We start from the raw sequence: 24,758 nt of genomic DNA, 5'->3' as shown, positions 1-24,758 counted from the left end.
ACAAAGACCCTGTCTCAAAAACTCTAAGTAACAATGATGACGACGACGAAACTGAATAGTGAAAACCTCAGAGGTTTTGTTATATAAAGAAAAACAAACCGGGAATGTGCTTGACTGCAGTCGGAGAAGTTTTCGAATAACTTCGGCAATGAGTCTAACTTCGGCAATGAGTCGTTTCAGCACCTTCATCTACTGATGGGAAAGACTCAACACAATTAAACACAATAAAAGAGACAGTTTAAGTCCTTAGATAAAAAAGATACGATGCCAGGCGCCAGCTACTAGAACTCTCCAGATTTCCAATTGCTTAGAAGTGTAAATAATAAGGAAGTTTACAAGGTATTTCTATTTAGACACGCATGCACTCGAGCTGGACTGCAGAACCAGCTGTGTTCGTTTGAATAGCAGTCCTACTGCTTTGACTTTGAATTACTTAGGTTTTCTTTGGAGGAGGCTTTAGTTTCCGCTGCGTTAAGTGCGGGACGCCGTGGAGCTGGCAGGGTGGATCCACGTGGAATGTGGCACTATACTGGCTCTGGAGAGGACTCAACGCCTTAGCTTACTAAAGGCAACTGCAGACTGGCCAGTGAGGGGGCTGACATTACCTTCCAACCCAGCGACACTGGCGCTGCTAAAGTCGACAACAACAACAAAAATAAACCTGAGCCGGGCAGTGGTGGCGCAGGCCTTTAATCCCAGCATTTGGGAGGCAGAGGAAGGAGGATTTCTGAGTTCGAGGCCAGCCTGGTCTACAGAGTGAGTTCCAGGGCAGCCAGGGCTCTACAGAGAAACCCTGTTTCAAAAGGCCCAAACCAAACCAAATCAAACCAAAAAAACAAAAACAAAACCCAAACAAACAAAAAAATAAAAACCTGAGAAACACACCACTAAAAGCAGACACTGAATAAAAACAGCTCCCAGTGAGAGGTTAAAATTTTCAAACTGTACTGTGGGAACTTAGCCATTAGTTGAATTCAGTGGGAGATGGGCTCCCAGAACCTAAAAACAATGGGAGGCCAGTTCCCAAGAACCCAGAAACAAGGGAACCAAGGCGACTTGGCCAGAGAACTCAGAAACAATCTGGCCCAAAACAATTGCCAGGTGGCTAGCCCGCCCCTGGACCCTAGCACGAGCCAGCACCAATCAGAAACCACCCCGTACCTTCCCTGTACCCAAGTCTTCCCTTTTGCCCCAGCAACTGCACAGAAATAAAAAGCTGCCTAAGACCTTGCTCGAGGACAGGCTCCTCTACCCCTGCAAGGGATATGAGTCTCGCCCCAGCTAGCTGGAATAAAAAGCCTCTTGCAGACTGCATCAAGTCCGTGTCTTGGTGGTGTGTGGGGTCGTTGCTCCCAGGATTTGAGTGTGGGGGTCCCTCCGGGAATCTTACACCTGGAAAACTGAGGAGCAAAAACGCCCAAAACTCCAGTCTCGTAGTCCGCACATGCGCAGTCGCTGCAAGACGCTCCTCTCGGTTGACCCGGAGGCGCGGATTGGTCGAGACATCTCGTGAGAAACGCGAGTTCTCGCGGGAACAGTATTCAAAAAACCCCGGCGTTTACTTAGCACTGCTTTAGCCGAATGAAGAGGGTGTTATTTCTGTGCTGAGGTGGATTTAATTTCACGAGTCTGGGCGTCCTGTGCTCTCTGGACAGGCCTCCGGTTGCAGCAGCCAGGAAGCGTGAGAAAAGAGGTAAGGGCGAACGTTGGAAAAGGTGAACCGGGCGGCCGCAGGCGGAACGTCTGTTCTCCGGAACCTTAGTTCTCAGGAGCCGCCTTTCGGGTCGCTGTAGTCTTCAGTCGGACCGTTTCGCTGCGGGTTTGACTGCGGGTAGAAAAATACGGTTCTGGGTGGTTGGTAACTAGTTCTGTGACCTCCGAGTCTTGAGTTCTCTAGTATCTTAACCCCTAGCCAGTGGTGCAGCCTGAATTAACTTGCAAGTATCTAACAAACACATAGGACGGAATCTCATTGTAGCATCTCATTTGCTTATTTTTTACTTATTTAATTTTTTTGTTATTTATCTTTTTTTTCTACGACGGAGACTCATTGTAGCATCTTATTCGCTTATTTTTTACTTACTTAATTTTTGTGTATTTATCTTTTTTTTTTTTTTCCGAGACAGGGTTTCTCTGTGTAGTCTTGGCTGTCCTGGAACTCACTCTGTAGACCAGGCTGGCCTCGAACTCAGAAATCCGCCTGCCTCTGCTTCCCAAGTGCTGGGATTAAAGGCATGCACCACCACTGCCCGGCTGTTGTTTATCTCTTATTCACATTACATCCCAATCACAGCCCCTTACCTCCTCTTCTCCCAGTCCTGCCCCCCCCCATCTCTATCGCCACTACTCCCCTCTCTCTTAGAGAAGGGGGAACCCCAAGCCCCCAGTACTACCCCACCCTAGGACATCAAGTCCCAGCAGAGGTAAATGAGCGTGTCCCAACCAGGCAGTCCAGGTAGGGTAAGGGGTCTCTAGTGGCGGCAACAGAGTCAGAGACAGCCTCCGTTCGATTGTTAGGGGGCCTACAGGAAGACCAAGCTGTACATCTGCTACAAATATGTAGGGGGTCTAGGTCCAGCCTCTACATATTCCTTGGTTGGTGGTTCAGCCTCAGTAAGCTCCCATAGGTCCAGGTTGGTTGACTCTGTAGGTCTTCCTGTGGTGGCCTTGACCCCTTCAGCTTGCTCAATTCTGTTCCTCACTCTTCTCTGTAAGACAACCAGACCCCTGTACGATGCTTGGCTATGGGTCTTTGCATCTGCTTCTGGATGAAGCCTCTCAGGAAACAGTTATGTAAGGTTCCTGTCTGCAAATCATTAATAGTGTCAGGGATTGGCTCTCTCATGGGATGGGTTTCAAGTTGGGCCAGTCAGTGGTTCCGCTCCATCTTTATCTCTGTGCATCGTATAGGCAGGAGAGCTTTTGGGTTGAAGGTTTTTCGTGTGGGTTTGTTTATGTACTTATTTATTCAATGATTAGATATTACAGTGGTAACATTTTGGATGTTTGGGCTAAATGTTTTCACTTGTACTTATTTGTGAAAATGTGACCCCCCCCCCCCAAGTTTAAAATCTGTTTGGCTGGTGTGGTATTTCTGTTGATGCCTAGTCAGAATTAGTGTGTTCTTAATTTGGTTAGAGGCCTTTTATCTCATAGAATCTATAATAAGATAGATGAAACAAGATGTTTACAAACGTTTTTCACATTGATTAGCCAGTTGGTGGTGGAAGTGAGCTTTGAACTCAGATAGCTAGCTCATCCACAGAACTTCCTGTCACTTTAATGCCCTATACAGGTTGTGTGTTTGAGAAGTTGGACTGAAAAGTGATTAGCACACCAGGCTTTGGAGCCCCACTTTGACTTTTATGTCATTTAGCAACATCTGTGTATCGCCTACTATTTCCTCTCCAACCTATCCCACCTGGCCTTTTGGCTCACTTCTCTACCAGTGGTCTGCAGTTTCCAGTTTCTCACCTAATTTGCCTTAGTATCATTTTGCCATGATGGTTTCTTTCCACCTCCTGGAGGAATTTTGTCTTTTTGGCTCCCAGAACATTAAATGCTTTCTGCTTGCTTCATGAGGTCGTACCTGAGGAAATTTCCGGTCTTCCTTCATTGCAGCCTTCCATTCTGAGACTTGTTAGCAATTATGCTCATCTTATAGTGATAAGAAATCTTAAGGACTTAATGTTGGCACTGTCCAAATTTGTATTTTTAGCCCAACATATTCAAGTGTTTAACCATGTCATTCTCAAAATATGAGTTCTTGCTTTCTTCCCTGTAACATTCTTTTTGTTTTTTTGAGACAGGGTTTCTCTGTGTAGCCCTGGCTGTCCTGGTACTCACTCTGTAGACCAGGCTGGCCTGGAACTCAGAAGTCCACCTGCCTCTACCTCCCAAGTGCTGGGCTTAAAGGCGTGCGCCACCACCACCCGGCTTCCTGTAATGTTCTTTACCTCAGTGCCTCAGCTACCTGAGGGTAGCCTCATTCCAGTGATTGCTCAGGCCAAAAGCCTATATCCATTCTTTTTACCTCCCAGAATCCATCTATCAGAAAATTGTATTGACTCTACCTTCAAGTTTTGTAGAGTTCAGCCATTTTTTGCTACCTACTGTTCTATCGCTGATAAGAGAATTGTCATACAATTCAGAAATCCAATTCTTATATCCTTTTGGTTTTATATGGCAGTACTGTTGACTATAGATGTTTTTTCTCTTACTCTGATGTCACTACATTTAATTCCAAGTTCAGCTCAAGTAGTATTTTGTTTTTATAGTAGGTTGAAAACAGAAGACATGGAGGCAGATATCACAAATCTTCAAAACAAGCTCAAAGAGTGTGAAGATGAGCGGCTGAAAGCTGCACACTATGGCCTACAGCTATTGGAGAGGCAGGAGGAATTGCAGAGTCAGTTGGATAAATGTCATGAAGAAATGATGACCACAGCCGAGGTAGGATCCGATACACCTGTTTACAAGGAAGTGCTTAGGAACTAAAAACTTGTTTTGTGTGGTAACTATTCGTTCTCTTTTGAAGACCTAAACTTAGCCACCCTAGCTATATCGAAAAAGAGGGTGAACTAAATGAATTCCCAGTGTTCTTTCTAGCAGTTTGGCTCTGAATAGAGCCTGCTTTCCTTGCTACCTTTACTGCCAGGTGTTGTTCAGTCCATACTCTGCTTTGTAACCTCACTCCGTTATAATTCTAACCCGCTGAGTGTTTCACGGCACTCCACCAAGCCTTTAGTTCTCCCTGAAGGCTAACTCAGTGTATTCAAGGGCCAGCCATTGATGGACACGTCAGGCTTGACACAACTCCCTCTGTCTGCTAACTGGATGTTCACTTGCTTTGTTAAGTAGATTGGCCTTCATCCAGTTGATTGAGCCTGAAGTCGGGGGGTGGGGGAGGGTCCCACATTTTATCCATCAATAAACTTCCATCTTAGTTTGGTTTCTATTGCTATGATGAAGCGCCATGACCAAAAGAAGCTTGGGAGGAAGCGGTTGATTTCATCTAGAGAAGTCAGACCAGGAGCGTGGAGGCAGGAACTGATGCAGAGGCCATGGTGGGATGCTGCTTACTGGCTTGGCCAGCCTATTTTCTGATACTACCCAGAACCACATGTCCTTGGGTGACACCATCCACAGTGAGCTGGGTCCTCTTACATCAACCGTTAGTGAGTAAAATGCCTCACAGACTGCCTACGGGTCAGTCTTACCAAGGTGTTTTCTCGGTTAAGATTTCCTCCTCACACATATGTCTAGGTTTGTGTTAATTTGTCAAAAACCAAACAACTCGCACAACCAAAACATCTGCCTGAGATACTGCTGCTCTAGCCCAGACCACAGCCATCTTTCCACTGGACTGCTGTAGCCTTCTGACTGGTTGCCAACTTCCATCATTACTATTCATACGTCACACATCCAGGAGGTCATGAGAAAATAAACAAGGTCTCCTTTCTTTCCTTCTGAAAGCCACACAGTGCTTTCTATTTGTATTTTTAGTCTGAGCTCTTTACTTGGCTTTGTATATTCTCGTGTTCTGACCTCTGCCTAAGTGAGCACCACGTTTCAAATGTGTTTTCTGTAGTCTTTCCTATACTGGCTTTATATATCAAATACAGATGAGTAGTTACTCATCTACTCTTGATTATCCTCAACCATAGACTGACAGTTAAATGTCCTGTCAGGATGATGGCTAACACTGTATAATGTAAAGTTGTCAAAATTTGCTCTTGATTCTCTCCTGCTGATTATCTTCAGAGTTGCAAGCTGCATGAGAGGATGCTTATTCACTAATTAATACACCTGTTGCCTGGCACACAAATATTTTTAAAATTACTAAATCAGTTTAATATTAAATATTTAGTCTTTTAAAACTGAATTTCAGAATTATAAATATAACAGGTAGACATCACTAGTGGCAACTGTCATTTTTCCAAGTACTACTGTTTTTAATAAGTACTCAATGCCAAATCATGAGACAAAGATTATCTCAGAATGGAAACAAAGTCATATTGCACAATTGTTTTGAAAATACCTCATGAAATTTAGGTTTCTTCTAAAATAGAAGAGCTTTGGCGGGGGGGGGGGTGATGAAAACTATGAAAAATAATTCCAGCCTCTTTTCCCTAATTTAATTGAATTTTATTTTTTGTTTTGTTTTAATGTTTTTAATTATTCTTTGAAAATTTTATAGAATATATTTTGATCATGTTCTTTCGCCACCCCCAAACTCTTCTCAGATTCTCTCTACCTAACTTCATATTTTTTGCTTTCTCTTTAAAAAACAAACAAAACCATCGAGTTCAGTTTGTGTTGGCTGGCTACTCCTGGGAATGGGGCATGTCCTAGAGTGTGGTTGACTTACTCAGTGTCACCTCATTGAAGAAAACTGATCTTACCCTCTCCCAACAGCTATCAGTGATTAGGAGTGGGTTGTACCCACTTCTCTCCCTGAGCTGAGATTTTCTCTGGGTGTTTATGAAAGCCTTGAATGTGCTGTCAGAGCTTCTGTTTATGTGCGCATCTGCCCTGTCTGCCCTGTCGAGTCTGGAAAGCGTTGTTCCCTTGACAATATTTTCTACCTCTGGCTCTTAAAGTCTTTCTGCCTCCTCTTCCAAATGGATCCCTGAACCTTGAGGAGATCTGTGTTCTTTTAGCAGAATTAGTTACAGGTTTTCCCCTAATGCCCATGACCTCAGATTCTTGCTTTCACTGACAGTGTCAGGTAGGGGTTTCATCTGGTAGAAGAGGATGGGGGGGCTCAAATACAAGTTAGGTGTTGACTACTCTCCTAACACTCCAGCTACTATTGCGCCAGCAGGCCTGACTTGCAAGAAGTCATGAAGTTGTAGTTCACAGGGTTTTTAGCTGAGTGAGATCAATTATTATTTTTCTCTGGTATTGTGCATGGCACATTGAACACTAGCCATTCAGGTGAAGCTTCTCTAGTAATAGGGTCTTACAGCAAGTTGTGAGGACAACCGATAGCCTTGGCAGCAGTCTGTGGTATTGCTGGTGAGGGAAGGTGTCTATGGGACTTTTGTCCAACAGCTCAAAGATATGTAACCCATTGCTGGTGTTGGGTTTTATTTGATAGTATATGATGTCTGGTTTGGGTATTACACCTACCCAGAATTATATGGTGACACTATTAAACACCCTTTTTATAGCTGTATTCGCTTAGGAAGCTTTTATAGTAGTTTTTGCAAGATTTCCAGTGTTAGTTGTTCCTCCGCCAAATCCCTCCTCTACCCTGCTTTATCTCATTGTATAAAATTTTTTTAGAATTAACTGCAATACATTTTTTAACCACAGTGTGTGTATAGTTATTTTGTAAATGTAACAATGCTCTGAAAGTATTTAGTATTTTTCCTTTTTCCTGTCTCACTGTTTTTCAAAGCAGTCAAGGAAGAACATCTTATTATCAACTAGTAATGCTTACCAGGAACATTTGAGTGCTGGTAAAGTATCCTTTTTTTCCCTTTCCTTAGGGATCGAGGGACCATAATGCTATAGGGTTTATCCTTTCTTGATAGAGAACTGCAGCAATTGCTATTCCTCCAGCATGGACTTTGACATACCTCTCCTGTCTATAGTTGTCTATAAATGATACATGGACAATTCTAGATATAAAGAATTTATTTTAAATAATAATTTATAAATCTATAATGATTACGTTCTGCTTAGGACTTGAATCTCTGTCTAGGGTACCTGAAGCAGATGTTGTTCCTCTTGATGTCTTGTAAGGTCACGAGTCATCTAACAGGATGTCATATACCTTACATTACACCTGTCACATTCCATCTCATTGCATGGGCATTATACTATCTAGAATCTAAGAATAGTGAATATAGTACACCAAGATTTTGAGAGAAGATTTGTAAATTTTTAAACTGCTCTTTTTATTATTGGTTATATCATTAATTTCTGACTGTGTCAAATTTAAAATTAAATTTTGATAGGTCAAATACTACATATTGGGCTGAGTGAGTGTGGTTTATGTAGAGTTTGGTACTGTTTGTGGATCCAACCATCAGGCAGGGGTTCTGGAAACACATTCCTGGCAGGTAAGATGCACATGAGGTCCAATGCTCAGCTTGGATGTCTGGCACAGGTGAACTGTCAACCATGCTTCCCTTGTATTCTGTGCATCACAGCACCTGGCGTCCATGAGCATTTTCTCCTGCTGCTTTGAGAATGTGTTCCTAGAGCAGTTCCCTTAGAAAGCCTCTTCTTAAGCTGCCCTTGTCTTCATTCAGTACCATTCACTGTGGCTTAAAGTCGCTGAGTGTTTTGTTTTAGGTGGATCTTGCGTTTAGGCACCATGTTTTTTCTATTTCTGGGATTGTTACCTGGCACATCCCCTAGCTTTCTGAGTATGCGCAGATGGATAGTTGTTGGGAAGGAGGACAGAGGGTCTCTGAGGTGGTCAGTGTTTCTGCACTGCTGAGACCACAGGGCCCCTTTGCTTTCTCTTGTTATCTCTCAAGTGGATTCTAATTATGGAAAGATTCTGTTATTATACTGTATTAATTAAAAAATAACTTACCATTGTAATAACCAGCCAAATTCTTTGATGAGTTTTTGATCAATGTGTGATGAGGCAAGAATTTTTCAGTGAACCCTAATACTTAGCAGTATGAGGTTTCTTTTGGATTTTGAAATCCAGAGACTGCCTCCTCCATTTCTGTTTGCACTGTTGGCTTCTATGGCAGCAGAGACCACAGATTGGAAAGCAAAAGTCAGTCATTTCCTGGGACCGGTGCCTTTCCTTCTTTCAGCTTGAGTATTTTGACATTCCCGCAGTCTTCAAATACATCTTTTGAGGTTCATTAAGACTGATTAGCAGGTTTGGGCTCATAGGTCATTTGGTAAAATGCTTTCCTGAGTCTAGTTCCCAGACATGGTGGAACAGTGTCTTATTGTTATCCATCCCAGCTCCGGAGTTAGAAGTAGGTGGATCCCTGGGGCTCAGCCCACTGGCAATCCCTCCTACTCTACTTACCAGGCAGGTTTCAGGTCAGTAAGAGACTCTGTCCCCAAAATAACATAGTCATTACCTGAGGAACAACACCTGAGGTTGTCATCTCTCCTGCAGTAACATACATATACATGTGTGCTTCCCCATGTGAACATGCATGTAACCCTGCCCCCACCTCAAAAAGTAAGATAGATTAGTTATGTTAGTCCCAATTTGACAGGTGCTTGTTCCTTTAGCAGCAAATGAAATAGATATGAACCAGCTTAAGGTGCTAACTGATAATATCCAATGATTGAAGGGTTTTTTTTTATGCATTTAAATGTGTTTTCAGAATTATAACCAAGAGAAGTATGCCCTCCAAAGAGAAGTAGAACTCAAGAGTCGGATGTTAGATAGTCTGAGCTGTGAATGTGAAGCTCTGAAACAGCAACAGAAGATGCAGCTGGAGCAGTTAGAAATGCAGCTACACAGAAGCCACAGGCAGGAAGTGAAGGACCTGAAAAACAAGGTTTGCATCTGTGTTCAGAGTAAAATATCCTGTGCTTGCATGACTGTGTAAGTACTGGGTGTGTGGGGTGCTTAAGTACTAGCACTAAGAAACAAGCTATTAAAGAATTTGTATACATACTGGTTTTCTAATTACATGTAGTAATTTAATTATTTAAATTGGGGAGCTGAATATTTGTATTTGAAATATTTGTAATCTTAGTAAGCAGTGTAGCCTCTGTATAGCATGTGATGTGGTTCACCCTGCAAGATAACTCATCCTGCAGCAGTTCCTGCAGTTATGTGCAGCTGTTCTGCAGTGTGTCCTGCCTGTAAAGGAATGTCCTTTAGAGGTGACACTTTGTAATGTGCTTATGGATGATCCAGTCCTCACAAGTACTCAGTGAAGGAGGTAACATTATCTCCATTATGACACACAAGGATGCTAATGTCTAGGCAAACAGAAAATTGAACAAAATACGAACCACAAATTGTCAGGATACTCTGGATCTGGCTTCATGCACTTGGTCTAGTGGTACCTTATACCCTGGCTCCATTTTAGGTACAGAGTGAGTCCATTCACTCTCAAAACCCCAACTACCCAGTGCCTTCTTTTGCATCTGAGAAAGGTAGGGCTTTGCTTACGCATATGAACTTTTTAACCTTATTTTTTCAGATCCTACTCTACAAAAACTTGATATGATTTTTTAATGCCTTATTTTCTCAGAAGTCTGTTTTTCAATTCTTAGTATTAATATTTTTATTAGTCTTAATATTTTTATTAATCAGTCTCAATATTTTATTAATTATTAATAATTAATCATTAAATTAATTATTAATTAATTTAATTAATTAATTAAGAATTAATTAAGACTAATATTAATTAGTCTTAATATTTTCCCATGTCTGTTTTTACCTATAATTTTTCATTCAACTAACTATATATTTTTCCATTTTTAAATAATAGTATCAGTGAAATTATATTTAAGTAAATAATGCTTTTGTGTATCTTGCCTGTAGCTCTGATAGGTAGTAATCCTGTTTGCAGCTAATCTGATCTGAGACATGAAGAACTGGAAATGATGTTCTTCATTTCCACATGGAACTAGTAGTAGCTTCTAATTACCTAAGTAGATATGATAAAGGGAATATTTGGGGGCTAGGTAAAGCAAAGATTATAAAAATGGACTGTTTATAGAAGAAAAAGTAAATTTTAAAAAATTAATGGTGTTACTGATATTCTCAAACCATTTGTTTTTAATATCTTCAAGTTTACACATTATATTTTTCTTATTTCTCACATTGAATCTGTCATTGCGTTCCAAGGAGTTGACCTATAAAATGCTATGGTAGCTCCTGTCCTGTAGTCCAGACCATCAGAACTATCATCACACTACTGTGGTTTTCTAATCAGGTTACCTGCTTGCAACATTGTTACCCGTGCTGCTGCTTCCTCATCTTCTTCCTCCTCCACCTTGTCTTTCTTCTCTTCCTTTCCTCTTCTTCTTTTCTTTTTCCTCTTCTTCCTTATCTTCCTCCTTTTCCTCTTCTTCCTCCTCCTCCTCCTCCTCCTCCTCCTCCTCCTCCTCCTCCTCTTCCTCCTCTTCCTCCTCTTCCTCCTCTTCCTCCTCTTCCCTGGGGATGAGGAGTACTTCCCATGCTTTACAGATGCCTCATAGTTAGCTCTACCACCTTTAGTTGCTTCTAAGAACAACAGGTCTACTTGGATGGCTAGTGTGGGTTATTCCTGAATTTGTTGAAAAGACACTTAGTGGGTAGGGATGTAACTTGGTGAGATATATTTAACTTGAAAACCCAAGACCGTGCATTTAGTTCGAGCACCACAGGTCCGGGAGGAAGAGTTACTTTGTTCACATCACTCATATGCAGCGAGTTTCTGTAGATTAGCAACTGGAAAGTCAGGTATGGACCCTTAATACGGCTTTCAGAAGGGAAATAGCCTTTGAGTTTGGAGGTTGTGAATCTTTCTCTTTTCTGGATTTAGTTAGAAAATCTGAAAGTGGAATTAGATGAAGCAAGGCTTAGTGAGAAGCAGCTGAAGCAGAAGCTGGATCACCAGGGGGAACTTCTCTCTCACAAGTCGGAAGAGCTCCGGCTCCTGTCTGAACAGCGAGTACTCACTAGCACGTCTTCGGAGCTGCTGGCTCTTCAGACTGAGCTAAAGGAAATGGAAGGTGTGAAGGTAATTTGTAACTCAGGTGTTTTCTTGTTTTACTTTAGAGTATTTCTGCATGTTCTTGTAATCGTTTTTAAGAACTAGTTTGAAGTCTAGAGTGGTTTTCAACGCAACCATAATCGTGCTGCAGAACTTTCAGATGGATTGCTTCATTCATAAGATAATTTTTATTTTATGATTATATGAAGCAGGTTTTATATTATGAAAACTCTGGGGTCATTTATAGGCTTTTATTCTGACCTGAGTTTGAGTCTTAAAAGCCCAATATAAAATATTAGCATAGTAGAAATTAAAATGCATGTCAATATGGAGTTTTCATTTCAACTAAAACTTAAAATTCACAGGAAAAGGAGGGCATTTCCAAGGTATTTTTGTTGGCTCTGCTTTAAAAAAAGAAAAAAATTAAAGTATACTTGAATGATTTTGTTTTATTGTGGGTTGGGAACCAATAATAAATACTGAATCAACTGCTGAGTGAGAAGTTCTGTCTGTGTTCCTGTTGAGCAGAATGCCCTCAGTGAAGAGGTGACCGAACTGCAGTACAAGCAAGAACAGCTGGAGTGTCTCAGTACTTCCTTACAGCACCAGGTAGACCGGCTTAAAGAAGAAAAAGAGGAGCGAGAGAGGGAAGCGGTCTCTTACTATAATGCCTTGGAGGTATGATGAGGGCCACCATGCTTCCCGTTAGTAGCCACATGCCATCTGCTGGACTCAATCACTGAAAGAAACGGATTTCTTTTCCACCTAGAAAGCTCGAGTAGAAAATCAGGATCTTCAGGTGCAGCTGGGTCAGGCACTCCAGCAGGCGGCGGATCCCAACAGCAAAGGAAACTCTCTGTTCGCAGAGGTACTTGCAGGCGTTCTCCTGACTGAATTGCCTAGACTGGCATTTCATTCATTACAGGAACAAGCACGTTAATCTGTTCCAGGTGGAGGATCGAAGGGTGGCAATGGAACACCAGCTCACCTTGATGAAGGACAAATACCAGTCACTGAAGAAGCAAAATGCATTCACCAGAGATCAGATGAACAAGATGAAGGTATAGATCCCAAAGGCTTTCACATCTGTAGTCCTAGCACTGCGTATGCAAGTATATACAGGAAGCATTTCCTTCAGAAAGTATAGTCACGTGATTATGTGTGCAATTGCATGATTCTTAGTTTTTATTTAAAAAAAAAAAAACATCTTGGGAAAGCAGCTGCTGATTGCTTAGTGTTTGTCACTGACTTGGCCAGGTAGACAGTGAATCTTTATTGTCCACTTGGAATGAGAGAATTTATTTTTCGCTCATAGCACAGTGTCTTCTTGAGCATAACACTATTTCCTACTTCGTCTAGACTTACTCTCTCACCAGTTTTCACATGAAGGCCCAGGCTTTATGGAAATCCGCACTGCGCGTGACCCCTGTCCCTGCCGCTCTTTCAGTCAGTGTCTGAATTCGAAGGCTCTTTCTTCATTTCTTCATTCCTATCAAGTGAGAGGTTATGGAGAAGCTTGTAGCACCGAGCAAACTGTCTGCCCCTGGCCTTTGGCTCTGGCCCCTCCTCCCTTCTGCCCGGTGCTGCTAAGAAGTAATGGATCGGTAGAAAGGCTCCCTCTCATTTTCTCTTCACAAGCATTTTACAAAGCAATGAGGAAAATGACCTCATTAATTGACCTTGGGAGTTAGAGGAGCTCAAGATGCCATATTCGGTTTAGTGTGTAAGTGGGAAAGTGGTAGCTACCACATCATGCCTCTTAGAGTCGTCATGGACTTACCATGTAGTAAAACACCTTTCCATCTTTGTCATTTATTTCTGTAGGTAACTTAACAATTTCCCCGCTTAACTAAAAATTTTGGAAAGTTCCTAGTAGACCTATAGTGGTAATTCAAGCGATGCGCAGCAGGCATGGTGTGGCCAGGCTCATGTACCGTCTGAATGGCACACTGCCAGGCCACAGTGGGTAGTCCAATGTACATTTCACAGACACATACATAATTGGGTTAAAGACCTCAGAGAAGCATAAAAAATAGTCAAATAAATACTCCAAATTTATATCTGCAACAAAAACTTTGGATGCAAATGTTTTCAGCTTATGAGATGAAAAAGAACGATTTACTTTCCAACGTGAATTCAAGTCTTAGAGCTCAAAACAGTAATTGTAGCAGAAATATGTTTACCAGTATCTCAGTTTTGACTGGGTGTGTGTGTGTGTTTTTTCTAGTTACAAATCTCCACGTTGCTGAGGATGAGGGGATCACAAACCGAATTTGATCAGCAGGAACGGTTGTTTGCCATGATAGAACAGAAAAACGGTGAAATAAAACACCTTTTAGGCGAAATTAATAAACTGGAGAAATTTAAGGTATATGTAACAACTTTTCAAAAGCATAGCCAAGTTCTGAATTGAATTTCTCAATGTTTTTTAGTTTCCATAGCTTATTATGCAGTCCACTGTCAGCCACAGTACAAGTTGATCCAATGTTCAAATGCTCTTGAACCACAGCAGTCTCACCTCAGTCTTGTATGTATGATGTGAAGTCAATTCCAACATCATTTGTTAAATGTGGCCCCAGTGAGTGAGATGCAGGTTTATCAGCTACCTCAGAAACCAAGTTGCTACATGTGCATGCATCCCTTGATACTTTCTGGGTATTGGTTTACCTCTGTAGAGCAGTGTTATATTATTTAAGTTACAGGGGGTTTGTAGTATATGCTTTTATTTCTAGTTTTAGACTTTTATTTCCTCTAGTTTTTCCTTCACGATGCTCTAGTTATTTTTAGATGTTTGCTTTTATCTAATGCACGACCCCCATACACACAAACACACATGAACGCACACGCACACACTATACTTATTTTGAAATTTGGAGGGTTGGGGTTTCTGCAGCCTAGAAAATTGCAATTTTTTGAAGAAATTTATCCCCGCTCCCCCGAGAAATAAAAAATTTTTTGAGTGCTGGAAATGGGGGTGGGATATCAAAAGTAACTTAAAGGGTTTCCTCTCAATGGTTTCCACTTTATGGCTTTCTCTAAAGCCCAGAATTGAACCCAGCAGTCAGTGCTTTTCCTGTTTGTAAGAGCTAGAGGAGAGGAGGGAACAGTAGGGGTGGGCAGTGGAGTATGGGGGGGGGGGGGGGGGGGGTGTTGGGAGCCTTAGTCTCAGAATTAAACATGTATTATGTTCATACCCGTGTCAAATTGAGCCATTTTCCTCACATGGGAAAAGGGGCTGCTGGTTCTCCCCACTAGAAGGCAGGTGGATTAGGAGGATGGCTATTAGCAGGGTGGCCTCAAACTACCCAGTGGTGGCTGCTACCACTATAACAAACCTGGTCTGCTGTCTACTTTGTGTAATGGATGATTGCTTTCACTAGAACTTATATGGAAGTATGGAATCTAAGTCTTCCACATCACACACCTTATGTACTCTAGAAGACAGCACCTATTACGTGGAGTTACTGCAACTGAAGCTTGAGAAACTAAAGTAAGTATGGCGATTGTGAACACACAGCTGCTTGCTCATAATAGTATTACTGATTTGTTTTTAATGTTCAAAAAAATTTCAGAAGAAAGTCAATAAAAATATCTTTTGCAGCATACGGGTTTATATAAAGTATATATTTTATGTTCAGCATCTGTTTGGTAAGTGAAAGTGATTCTAAGTTTCTCAATTAGAATTTAAGAATAAATTTGAATTCCAAATAATTCAAAACTTAATGCATGTGTGCATTTGGGAAAAATATTTCCTCCCTCTCTTTTCGTTAAAGGATTTGTAAAAGTCTTGTGGAGGTTGCATTGTAAGGACTTATTTGATCTTTCTTTGTTTCTTTTCTTTATTGCCAAAATCTCAGAAAAACTTTAACACACAAAGTTTATTCCACCATGTCTGTGGCATGTATTATTTTCATATTCTTTAATTATTCTTTCCTGTTACTGTAGCAAAGAAAATGAAAGCACAAAGGGTGAGCTGTCCATCCAGAGGATGAAGGCGTTGTTTGAGAGCCAGCGGGCCCTGGATATTGAGCGGAAACTGTTTGCAAATGAAAGACACCTGCAGCTCTCAGAAAGTGAAAACATGAAACTGAGAGCTAAGCTAGATGAACTCAAGCTGAAGTACGAACCTGAAGGTGTGTTTTGTAGGCTCTTATCTTTCAAATCCTCATCTCTGAGAAACAAAGTGTTTTATAGCCTTTCACTAGGGTTACTATAAACTAACACGTTACTGTGTACCTGTAGTACATTGCAGCTGTCAAATGTGTAGGAAAACTAAAAGAATTGGTTATACATAAACATCTTTTCTCTTAGGATATCCAAGCTCAACATACTGGATAGCAATGACTTAAGTTTTTCTCCTTTAAGATTGGAGGAAGGGTCTCACTGTGCAATTAAGGCTGGCCTCATATCATAATCTTCTTTATTCTGCCTCCTGAGTGGGATCATAAGTGTATGCCACCTTGCCCAACTCGAAGAGCTTCATTTTATTGAGGCAGCTGATACTGAGAGTTTAAACAGCTAAGATTGTTTATAAAGAACTAAGCAAGGGCTTCTTCCTTCCTTCCTCTCTCCCTAACTCCCTCAACCCATCCTTCTCCCCGACTGATGAACTTGTGGAGGAGTATTTCAGGACTGAATAGTCCTGTGCATGTTAGGATCCAGGCTTTTTAGATGTTGTCTGCTGCCGTTCTGTTGACCAGAAACTAGGCATGTGTCCCAGGACTCAGCACCAGAAATGATAAGATGTAGTTTTGAGCTATTCATATTGAGAGTTCTAATTGTTTTTCTTCTGACACATAGTAATTGGACACAGGGCTGCAATGTGATGTTTCCACTTATGTATGTATTGTATAATGATCAAATCAAGGTAAATTAATATCCATCCTTGTAGAAACATCTCAGAATTGCTCATAATTTAAGTTGAAATATCTTATACTTTATGCTTTTGAAGTTGAGAAAACTCTTTAGTTTTCGTTCTAACTCTGACTTACACAGTACATTGTTGTTGGCTGTGGCTGTCATGCTGTTAGAGCTCCCAGGTGAAGGAGATCACATAATATTTACTTTTTAAGCATGTATTTATCATTGCATGTGAGTGTGTACCTGTATGTATGTGTGCTTACACAGCACAGCATGTGTGGTGATCAGATACCAACATTGTAAGGCTGGTTCCCTCTTTCTACCTCTGTAGTTCCTGGAGCTTGAAGTCCCATTCTCAGGCTTGTGAGGCCAGCAACTACCCAGTGAGCCATTTCACTAGTCCCTATTTTGCCCTTTTATAGAATCAGGTTGGTTGTGAGGTATTTTGGCTTGGGTTTTATAATTTGTAAATGTTTTATCAGGTATGTAATTTACTGACATTTCCTTCTACCCTGTAGTTTCTCTTCATTGTTTCCTTTGCTGTTGCAGGAATTTTAGGGTGATTCGGCCTCATGTTTACTTTTGCTTTGGTTGCTTGTGCTTTGAGGTCCCCTCTAGAAGGTTTTCACTAGCACAGTCATGCAGCAGTCACCCTGTTTTCTTAGCTCAGTTAGTTGAAGAAATCCTCCCTCCCGTTACATGTATTGCCTTTGTGAATGTAGAAGCTGCGTGTTGGTGGGTTAGTTACTTCCCAGCTTTCTGTTCAGCTCTGTTACTCAGTGTCTCTTCTGTTGTTGCTTTCCTTGGGGTCAGAAAACATTTGATGGCACCTGGGTTTGGGTATGGGTTTTGTTTTTGTTTCTGTTTCTGTTCAGAATTGTTTTTTTCCTAATATATGATCTTCATATGCAGTAGAGAAGATGGGAATTCTACAGCCATTGGATAGACCTGTTCTGTAAGTTTGTATCAGCTCCATTGAAGTCTAGAGTGCACTTGAAATGCACAGTGTTGCGGACATTATCCAGATGACTTTTATGGCTGTAAGTGGGGTGTTGCCCTCTGCAGTTGTTGCTTGTCCCGCTTTCCCTCTAATACAGATTTGATCATGCTTGCATGGTGTGCTTTTGTGTATATTTATGCTACAGACGTAGTCTGGGCCCCTTTATCTTTTTTTTTTTTTAAGATTATTTATTATATGTGAGTGTACTGTAGCTATCGTCAAACACTTTTTTTTTTTCTCTCTCTGGCTCCACTTGCTCTGACCCAAAGATCTCTTTATTATATGTAAGTACACTGTAGCAAGTACACTGTAGCTGTCTTTAGATACCCCAGAAGAGGGCATTAGATCTCATTACAGATGGTTGTGAGCCACCATGTGGTTGCTGGGATTTGAACTCGGGACCTTCGGAAGAGCAGTCGGTGCTCTTAGCCACTGAGCCATCTATCCAGCCCCACCCCCCCTTTCGTTCTTTAATGTCTCCAATCTTATGGTTTTGATGTGAAGTTTATCTGACTTGACATAAATATCTCACTGTCTTTAAGACTCACTATTCTTTACTCTGGTTGATCAGTTCTGTGGTTTATATCATCTACTTCGTTTTTCACTTACTGTTTTTCTTTTTTTTTTTTTCCTTATATTTTTTGTTATCTGCATCTGGTTTGAAATTCTCTGGTTTTTCTTAAAATAGTTAAGTTCTTTGTCCAGCAGATCATTCACATGCCTGTCATCAGCACCTTGTTTTGTCCTTTTTGAGACACTCCATCCTTGAGTTTCTCAGTCCCTAAATGTATCTCTGGATTGATGAATTAGGTATTTTCTTACATTCCTTGCCATCTGTCTTTGTGTGTGACTTCTGTTTCATTCTTTTGGTGGTAGTGGGGTTGTTGTTGTTTGTTTATTCGTTTCTTTGGAAACTGAGCAGGCCCACTTCTTATATTCCACTTCAACATTTAGAAGTCACTCTCAACACAGGTTAGCCATCAGTTTTGTGATAGCTCTGTGGCTAGTACAGGATCCACCCTGGGTGGGCCTGTGGACAATTGTCCATAAGAGGGCACCCAGGACGTGGGAGAGCCATTCACACACTCAAGTCCAAAGGCTGTGTGGCCTGTACCTCCAGCAGTGTGGGACAGTCAGTCTGTCTGGAATGTTTGGCAGGGACAAAGGGTTACTGTCACAATCTGATTATTAATTCCTGTTGGCCTGTATTCCTTAAGCTTGGGATAGTAAAGCCCCCTGGTAGTCTCCCTTGTGGGACAGTGCAGTATTGAAACCCTCACATAGTGAATCAAGATAATAGGGAAGTTAAATGTCTCCATCTTCATGTCTTTCTTTGTGCATAGTCATTGAATTCTGTGCATGATCCCATAGTGACTGGGGAAAGGGGGTCACAGGCCTAGAGAACTTTTTATTTAGTTCAGTCGCTGTGTGTATGTGTGTGATGGTAGAGGGGGGTCCAGAGTCTTCACCATCTTACTTTTTTGAATTTTGGTTTGCTGAGCTCTATGAGTATTTTTGAGTACGTGGTTGTCTTAGTTTGGGTTTTACTGCTGTGAACAGACGGCAACTCTTATAAGGACATTTAATTGGGGCTGGCTTATGGGTTCAGAGGTTCAGTCCATTCTCATCAAGATGGGAGCATGGCAGCATCCAGGCAGGCATGGTGCAGCAGCAGCTAAGTTGAAGTTTTCTATTTTTAAGAAAAAACATTTTGATGGGGGAAAGACACTAAGTCTAATTACTCAGGAACTAGCCTACCCATATCGTCATTGCAGATGATATATTAGAGACAGTGGATGTTGTACATACAATAAGCTATCTTATTGTATGTAAACTGAAAATTAGGAAGTCGGTGTTAAGAAATGTATGAGTGCCGTGGTTCTGACCCATCTCCTCCCTAAAGACCGGATTAACAGGTTTTGGTTTAAGGATTCTTAACCATGTTACCTTTGCCTAACTCTGTTTGCAATCATCTCTGGAACCTTGTATGTCTCACCACTAGGGGGAGTTTGTTCACAATAGGAAGTTTTGTTTTGTTTTGTTTTGTTTTGTTTTATAGTTTTTAAAAGGCTTCTTTCTCTATCCTTTTTTCTCTTTGACTCCAATAGGCTCCCCTGGTTAAGAATTACCCATCATGAATTTCTAAGGAAAGTCTGCCAACCTAGCCAAGGTTGAGGTGGTGGGGATCAGGGTGATTCAGAAGCATAGTGCAAAAGAAAGGGGGTGGAGGTGGGGGGTCGCTGGCTAATCGGAAAGCAGCAGTGTGAGCAAGGAGCCTTCCTGCTGCAGGACCTCAGACCGCTGATGTTCTGATTTTTCAAAATGAAAGGGCACGTTGATGTGTCGGTGGGAAAAAGGCATTAGAGCAAGTCATTGAGTGGCTGTGGGACCCTCATAGGGGATCAATATAGGCCATGAGGATAGAGGCTCTGCAGCAGCTGCTGTGAGGCAGGATGGGTTGGGACTGGGGAGACATGCATCACAGAAGAGGCCAGTCTGAATCTATTTTATAAGTAAGTCCAGTAGGCGTACACGCGTACATTACCAATATTCAGAGTTCCATCCTTCATTTCATCTTTATGAGACAGTATTGAATGAAGCAGGTTTGGTGTTGTTAAATTTAAAGAAACTGAAGTGTAGAGAAGTTACTGCCTGAGATCACTGCTTCAGCGTGGGGCTCCATCCAGAACCCCTGGACTTGGCCACTGTGGCTTTATCTCCCAGAGCTTTCCGGAAGATGTCCTGTATTCTTCCTGGGCTTTATATATTATGGAGTTGACAAGGAAAATGTTAGTCTTACAAGACAGAGTTGGTGGTGTGTGGGGCCAGAGCTGGAGTTCAGTGAACATAAAGCCTTGAGTCCTTTTCTGGACCACAGAAGTACAACAGTGAGGAATGCCTGACAGAGACCGTGTGAAGACAGAAGAGGGAACAGAAGTGAAGGGGACCGGGAGAGTAAAGGAAGCAGGAGGAGAGCCAAGAAAATGGGGACACACCGTGTGTATGGGGTGCTCAGCATGCAATATATACTTTATGAAAATTTAATTTAAAAGTATATATTTTATCAATGAGAAAAGTGTACCTTCAGAGTACCAAAAAGGGAAGTGAGTTTCACTGAGTTTCCTTGGGTTGTGTCTTTGTTTTTATTCAATAAGTGTATGTTTTAATGACTTTTTTTCAGAGAGAATTGAAGTACCTGTACTTAAAAAGAGGCGTGAGGTGCTCCCATTGAATATAACCACCCCAGAAGAAACAGCTGCTGCCAGTGCCTCTGGGGACGAAGTTTCTAGACTCCCACCTCAGAGGGAGGAGGAGTCCTGTCTTAATAACTTAAAAGATAACACTGTGCAGTGGAAACAGCCAACCTCTTCATGTGTGCAGCCAGCCAGCCTCTCTCCTCATAAGAGCCTGCATCTGAATACACAGCCGAAGAAGGAGAAGTGTGTGAAGCTTGTGGATAGTCCAGCCAAAACGGAGGCCTTACATGAACAAAGTGGGAACACTCCCAGTTCTCCCAGGTCAGTATCTTTCTGCCTGGCTGCCAGCAGCCTTCTCTCTTTCCTTTTTTACCTCTGCACTCCTGCACTGTGGCTCTGTCTGTGTTCCCAGCACTGTGTGCACTGGAGTTCTGCAGTCTGAATACTGTGTGCACTGGAGTTCTGCAGTCTGAATACTGTTGCACTGGATTCAGTCTGGGTGGCCTTTTCAGAGGGTCAGGTAGACTAAGGTGACTGCAGGAGGAGAGAGCTGTGAACAGCAAGTGATGCTAGGCAGTTACACTTCCCCAGTCCACAGAGCAAAGCCAGCCCAGCCTAGCATTCCAGAGTGTCTCGCTGGGTGGGATAAATGTACTGTTGTTTTTCTCTTAGTTCAAGAGTAGCCATGAAAGAAAAACCAACTTTCTCAAAAGGCTTTCCAGTAGTCTAAGACATTTAGACTAAGTTTTTTGGTAAAAACAGGTAAAAGGTTTTATGGTTTTTCATATTTATACTAAGCCTTCAGAAATAGGCTTTGATGCCTGCTTGACATTTTTAAATATCAAAGCTAATTTAGTTTCATTTTTATTTCAAAACTTCAAAGCTTCCAGCTTTCTGTGTAATTGAGTTTGTGACTAACAGAAAGTATCGGAGGGTATATGAAGGAATCATTCAAGGGCTCTATCTCTTGGAAAAATAAAATTCATAGAGATAAGAAGGTAGAGTGACTGGAGCCCAGGCACAGGGTCAAGACATAGTAAGCGTGGACTTGACCTAGATGTCCAGCAACCCGGGTGTGGGGGAAGGATGTGTGGTGTGTATACAGTGGGACCACGGAGGCAACAGAGCTGGGTAATTTAGAGACAGATGAATACAAGTGGGGATGCTCACTAAGTTAACTGGTCTCAGACCAACAGTACATGTTTCATTTGTGGCACCCAGACTTTATATGTGCATGTGACATGAAAACAGAAGCAAAGTCAGAAGGGACAGGCATGGGAAGGATAGGGCAGAACACATGTACCCACACACTTGCACAGAAAGTTTAAAGTGAATAAGGCAGTGAATAAGGAGCCAGATGGTTTTAAGGAGATGAATGATGACTGCATGCAGTCAGTGATAACTGTATTTAAAATAAGCCTGTGTACATTTAAAAGTTGAGAATATTGATGAGCATTTGCACCATGAGATGAGCTCTCTGGGAACTGGTAGGGCTATGTGAGTCTTAAAAGAGTGAGTGCAGAATCAGACATTTAACTGAGAGAGCGAGACACAGCCCATGTGATTTTTAAGTTTCCAGTGCTACTAAACAAAGTATTTACCAGGAAAAAAACATCAGCTGCTACTATTACATTAGTTCATTTGATTTTTTTAAATGTTTAAATCTATAAGACATATGGACTTAAAACTCAATATTCTAGCACATATTCCCAGCCTCAAACAGTTCTGAGAGGAGTTTAGTAGGCACTGCCTGTGATGTGTGTCTGATGGAGTATCTCTGGATGATTTCTAGATGGCCATCTGGTGGCCCTTGTTTATCTTCCTGCCCTTTGTTGCTTGAGAAACAGTGCATAGATGCATTGAGACTAATGGTCTTGAATTGCACATTGGAAAATTTTTTTGATTAAAGAAAAAAAAACAAACAACAAAACAAGAACATTTGTTTTAAGTGTGGGACTCCACCTACTAACTTAAAACATTCCCAACCGAACTGGAGAAATGGCTCAGAGTATTGGCTGCTCTTCTAGAGGTCCTGAATTCAATTCCCAGCAACCACATGGTGGCTCACAACCATCCATGATATCTGGTGCCCTCTTCTGGTGTGCAGGCATTCATGCACATAGAACAGGGTACATAATAAATAAATCTTAAAAAAAAAAATTCCAACCTTATGTCTTTTCTGCTTGTTTGGCTTAGACACACAGTTCAGAGTTAACTTTGTCACAGTGAAGATGGGCTTGCTGAGAGGTGGCATACTCGGCCTCCTGTAGTCACATAACGAATGCTCTTCCAGGAAGACGTTTTAGACTCTTTCAGACATTTCCTGCATTGTTAGTTACTGCTCACCTGATGGACGCTCAGTTTGGACGGTTTTTGTTTGTGGAGTTTTTCTGCTTTCTTGTCTGAGACAGACATGTACTTGAAGCCTGGGTTGTTGTTGGTTTTTTTTGTTTTGTTTTGTTTTTTTAATCCTTGTGCTTTTTGAATGTGGTATCAACCTTAAAATATTGCTTTGGTATTTTGAATTTTGTATTCCATGTTCTTATGGGTATCTCCTTTTACTTAATTTTTAACTTAGGCATCATTGACCTTTTATCAGACTTAAAGATGTTTATTAAACATTTTCTACAAGTTAAGCCTTCTGATAAAAAATCATTTTAGAGTCAGCCACTTTGTATCATAGTGGAGTCTTCTAATAGCTTCTGTCCTGTGTATATAAAATAGCACTCCCCTATTTGGATGTTCATTCTACTAGGCATTTCATTTTTCTTTTCTTCTTTTTTTGACCATACTTGTTATTCAGAATATATTCTTTAATGTTGGTAGGTTAACTGCAGAATCAAAGCTTGCAACAAAAGTGAAGGAAAGGAAAGAAACTACAAGCAAATTGGAAAAAGAAGCTTGTAAGAAATCACACAGCATCATATATGTGTCCTCGAAGTCAACCCCAGAGATGGAGTGCCCACAGCAGTAGTGGGGCACCCTTGAGGAGGAGCATCACATAGCCATGTTAAGACCTGGCGTGCTCATGCCTCTGTGACCAGGAACTGAGATGTGACTCAGACCCAGAAGTTCTTTAACTGATGCACCTTCTCAGAACTGTGAATCACAGGGAGCAGACCATTATCAGAAGAGAATGTTATAATTTAAACCTATTCGTTGTGTTGGATATGGAATTTGAACATTATATGATTAAATAATCTACCATAAGAACCAAAAATTAGAAAATGGAGCACTTAAAATTTTCTTTGTACATCTTTTTGGATTTAGATTTTCCTTGTCTTGTAAAAATAATGAAAATGGCTTAAAAATATATATTATAAAATGTGTTTGAAGTACCTATATTAATTCATATGTATAATATAGGTTCTCATGACTCAGATATCAAAATTTTGAAATTTAAAATAAAATTGCATTAATTTCTTCTATTTGTATTTTTTCTACATAAACAGTAGGATACTAATGAAAGAGTAAGAAGAAAAATGAGCTTCAAGGATTCTTCCTGATAACATAGTTATATATATGTTTTTTAATTAATCTCCTATGTAACTTTATAATTACATGGTCATACATATAGTAAAATATATTTGAGTCTAAATTTGCTAAGTAATTTAAGTGATTATAGATTTGTCTGTAACTTAATTTTATGAATACTTTCCTATAGGTAGGTGATTTGGGCCTCTTCAGAAAACTAGCAGGGTATGTATAGAGATTTCATTTCAGAAATTAGCTCATAGGCTGTCAGCCTCAATATACAGTGGTGATTGGCAAGCTTGAGAAAGATAATAGCAGTACCTCAGTTTTTGTCTCTATGCTGTGCTGGCACCCCATTTCATTTGATATTTTTATTTAGGTCTTTCTGGGCCTTTTGGTCAGCCTTAAAGATACTTATCATACATTGAAAAATTTTAAGCCTTGTTAGAAATCACATCCATGGTTTCTTCATGTCCTCATTTCAATTCCAGGGACCCATGTGCCCACAAAGATTGCTCAACAGATTGGGAGGTCCACCCATGTTAGAAAAGGCAGCCTTCTTTGCCTGCCACCCCAAAA

General features: G+C 41.1%; 1 protein-coding gene across 1 annotated transcript; it reads left to right on the top strand.

The window, feature by feature from the left end:
- The first annotated feature begins 1,504 nt into the window (after positions 1-1,504).
- On the top strand, positions 1,505-24,034 carry Spdl1 (spindle apparatus coiled-coil protein 1). The gene is made up of 12 exons (XM_031353561.1): positions 1,505-1,693; positions 4,278-4,452; positions 9,318-9,494; positions 11,478-11,675; positions 12,177-12,326; positions 12,418-12,516; positions 12,599-12,709; positions 13,876-14,016; positions 15,029-15,138; positions 15,594-15,781; positions 20,690-21,026; positions 23,532-24,034. The coding sequence occupies exons 2-12, from the start codon at positions 4,297-4,299 to the stop codon at positions 23,677-23,679; spliced, it is 1,815 nt and encodes a 604-aa protein (XP_031209421.1). The 5' UTR covers positions 1,505-1,693; positions 4,278-4,296; the 3' UTR covers positions 23,680-24,034.
- Positions 24,035-24,758: the final 724 nt, after the last annotated feature.

This window comes from Mastomys coucha, unplaced genomic scaffold, assembly GCF_008632895.1.
Source record: "Mastomys coucha isolate ucsf_1 unplaced genomic scaffold, UCSF_Mcou_1 pScaffold5, whole genome shotgun sequence".
NCBI lineage: Eukaryota > Metazoa > Chordata > Mammalia > Rodentia > Muridae > Mastomys > Mastomys coucha.
The sequence above is the reverse complement of the archived record's forward strand: the minus strand, read 5'-3'. Positions and strand labels throughout refer to the sequence as shown.

Coding starts and splice junctions, on each gene's coding strand:
- Spdl1 (XM_031353561.1), top strand. CDS start 4,297: ATGGAGGCAGATATCACAAATCTTCAAAACAAGCTCAAAGAGTGTGAA. Junction 12,517..12,598: donor GAAACTCTCTGTTCGCAGAG/GTACTTGCAGGC, acceptor AATCTGTTCCAG/GTGGAGGATCGAAGGGTGGC. Junction 21,027..23,531: donor AACACTCCCAGTTCTCCCAG/GTCAGTATCTTT, acceptor TAATGTTGGTAG/GTTAACTGCAGAATCAAAGC.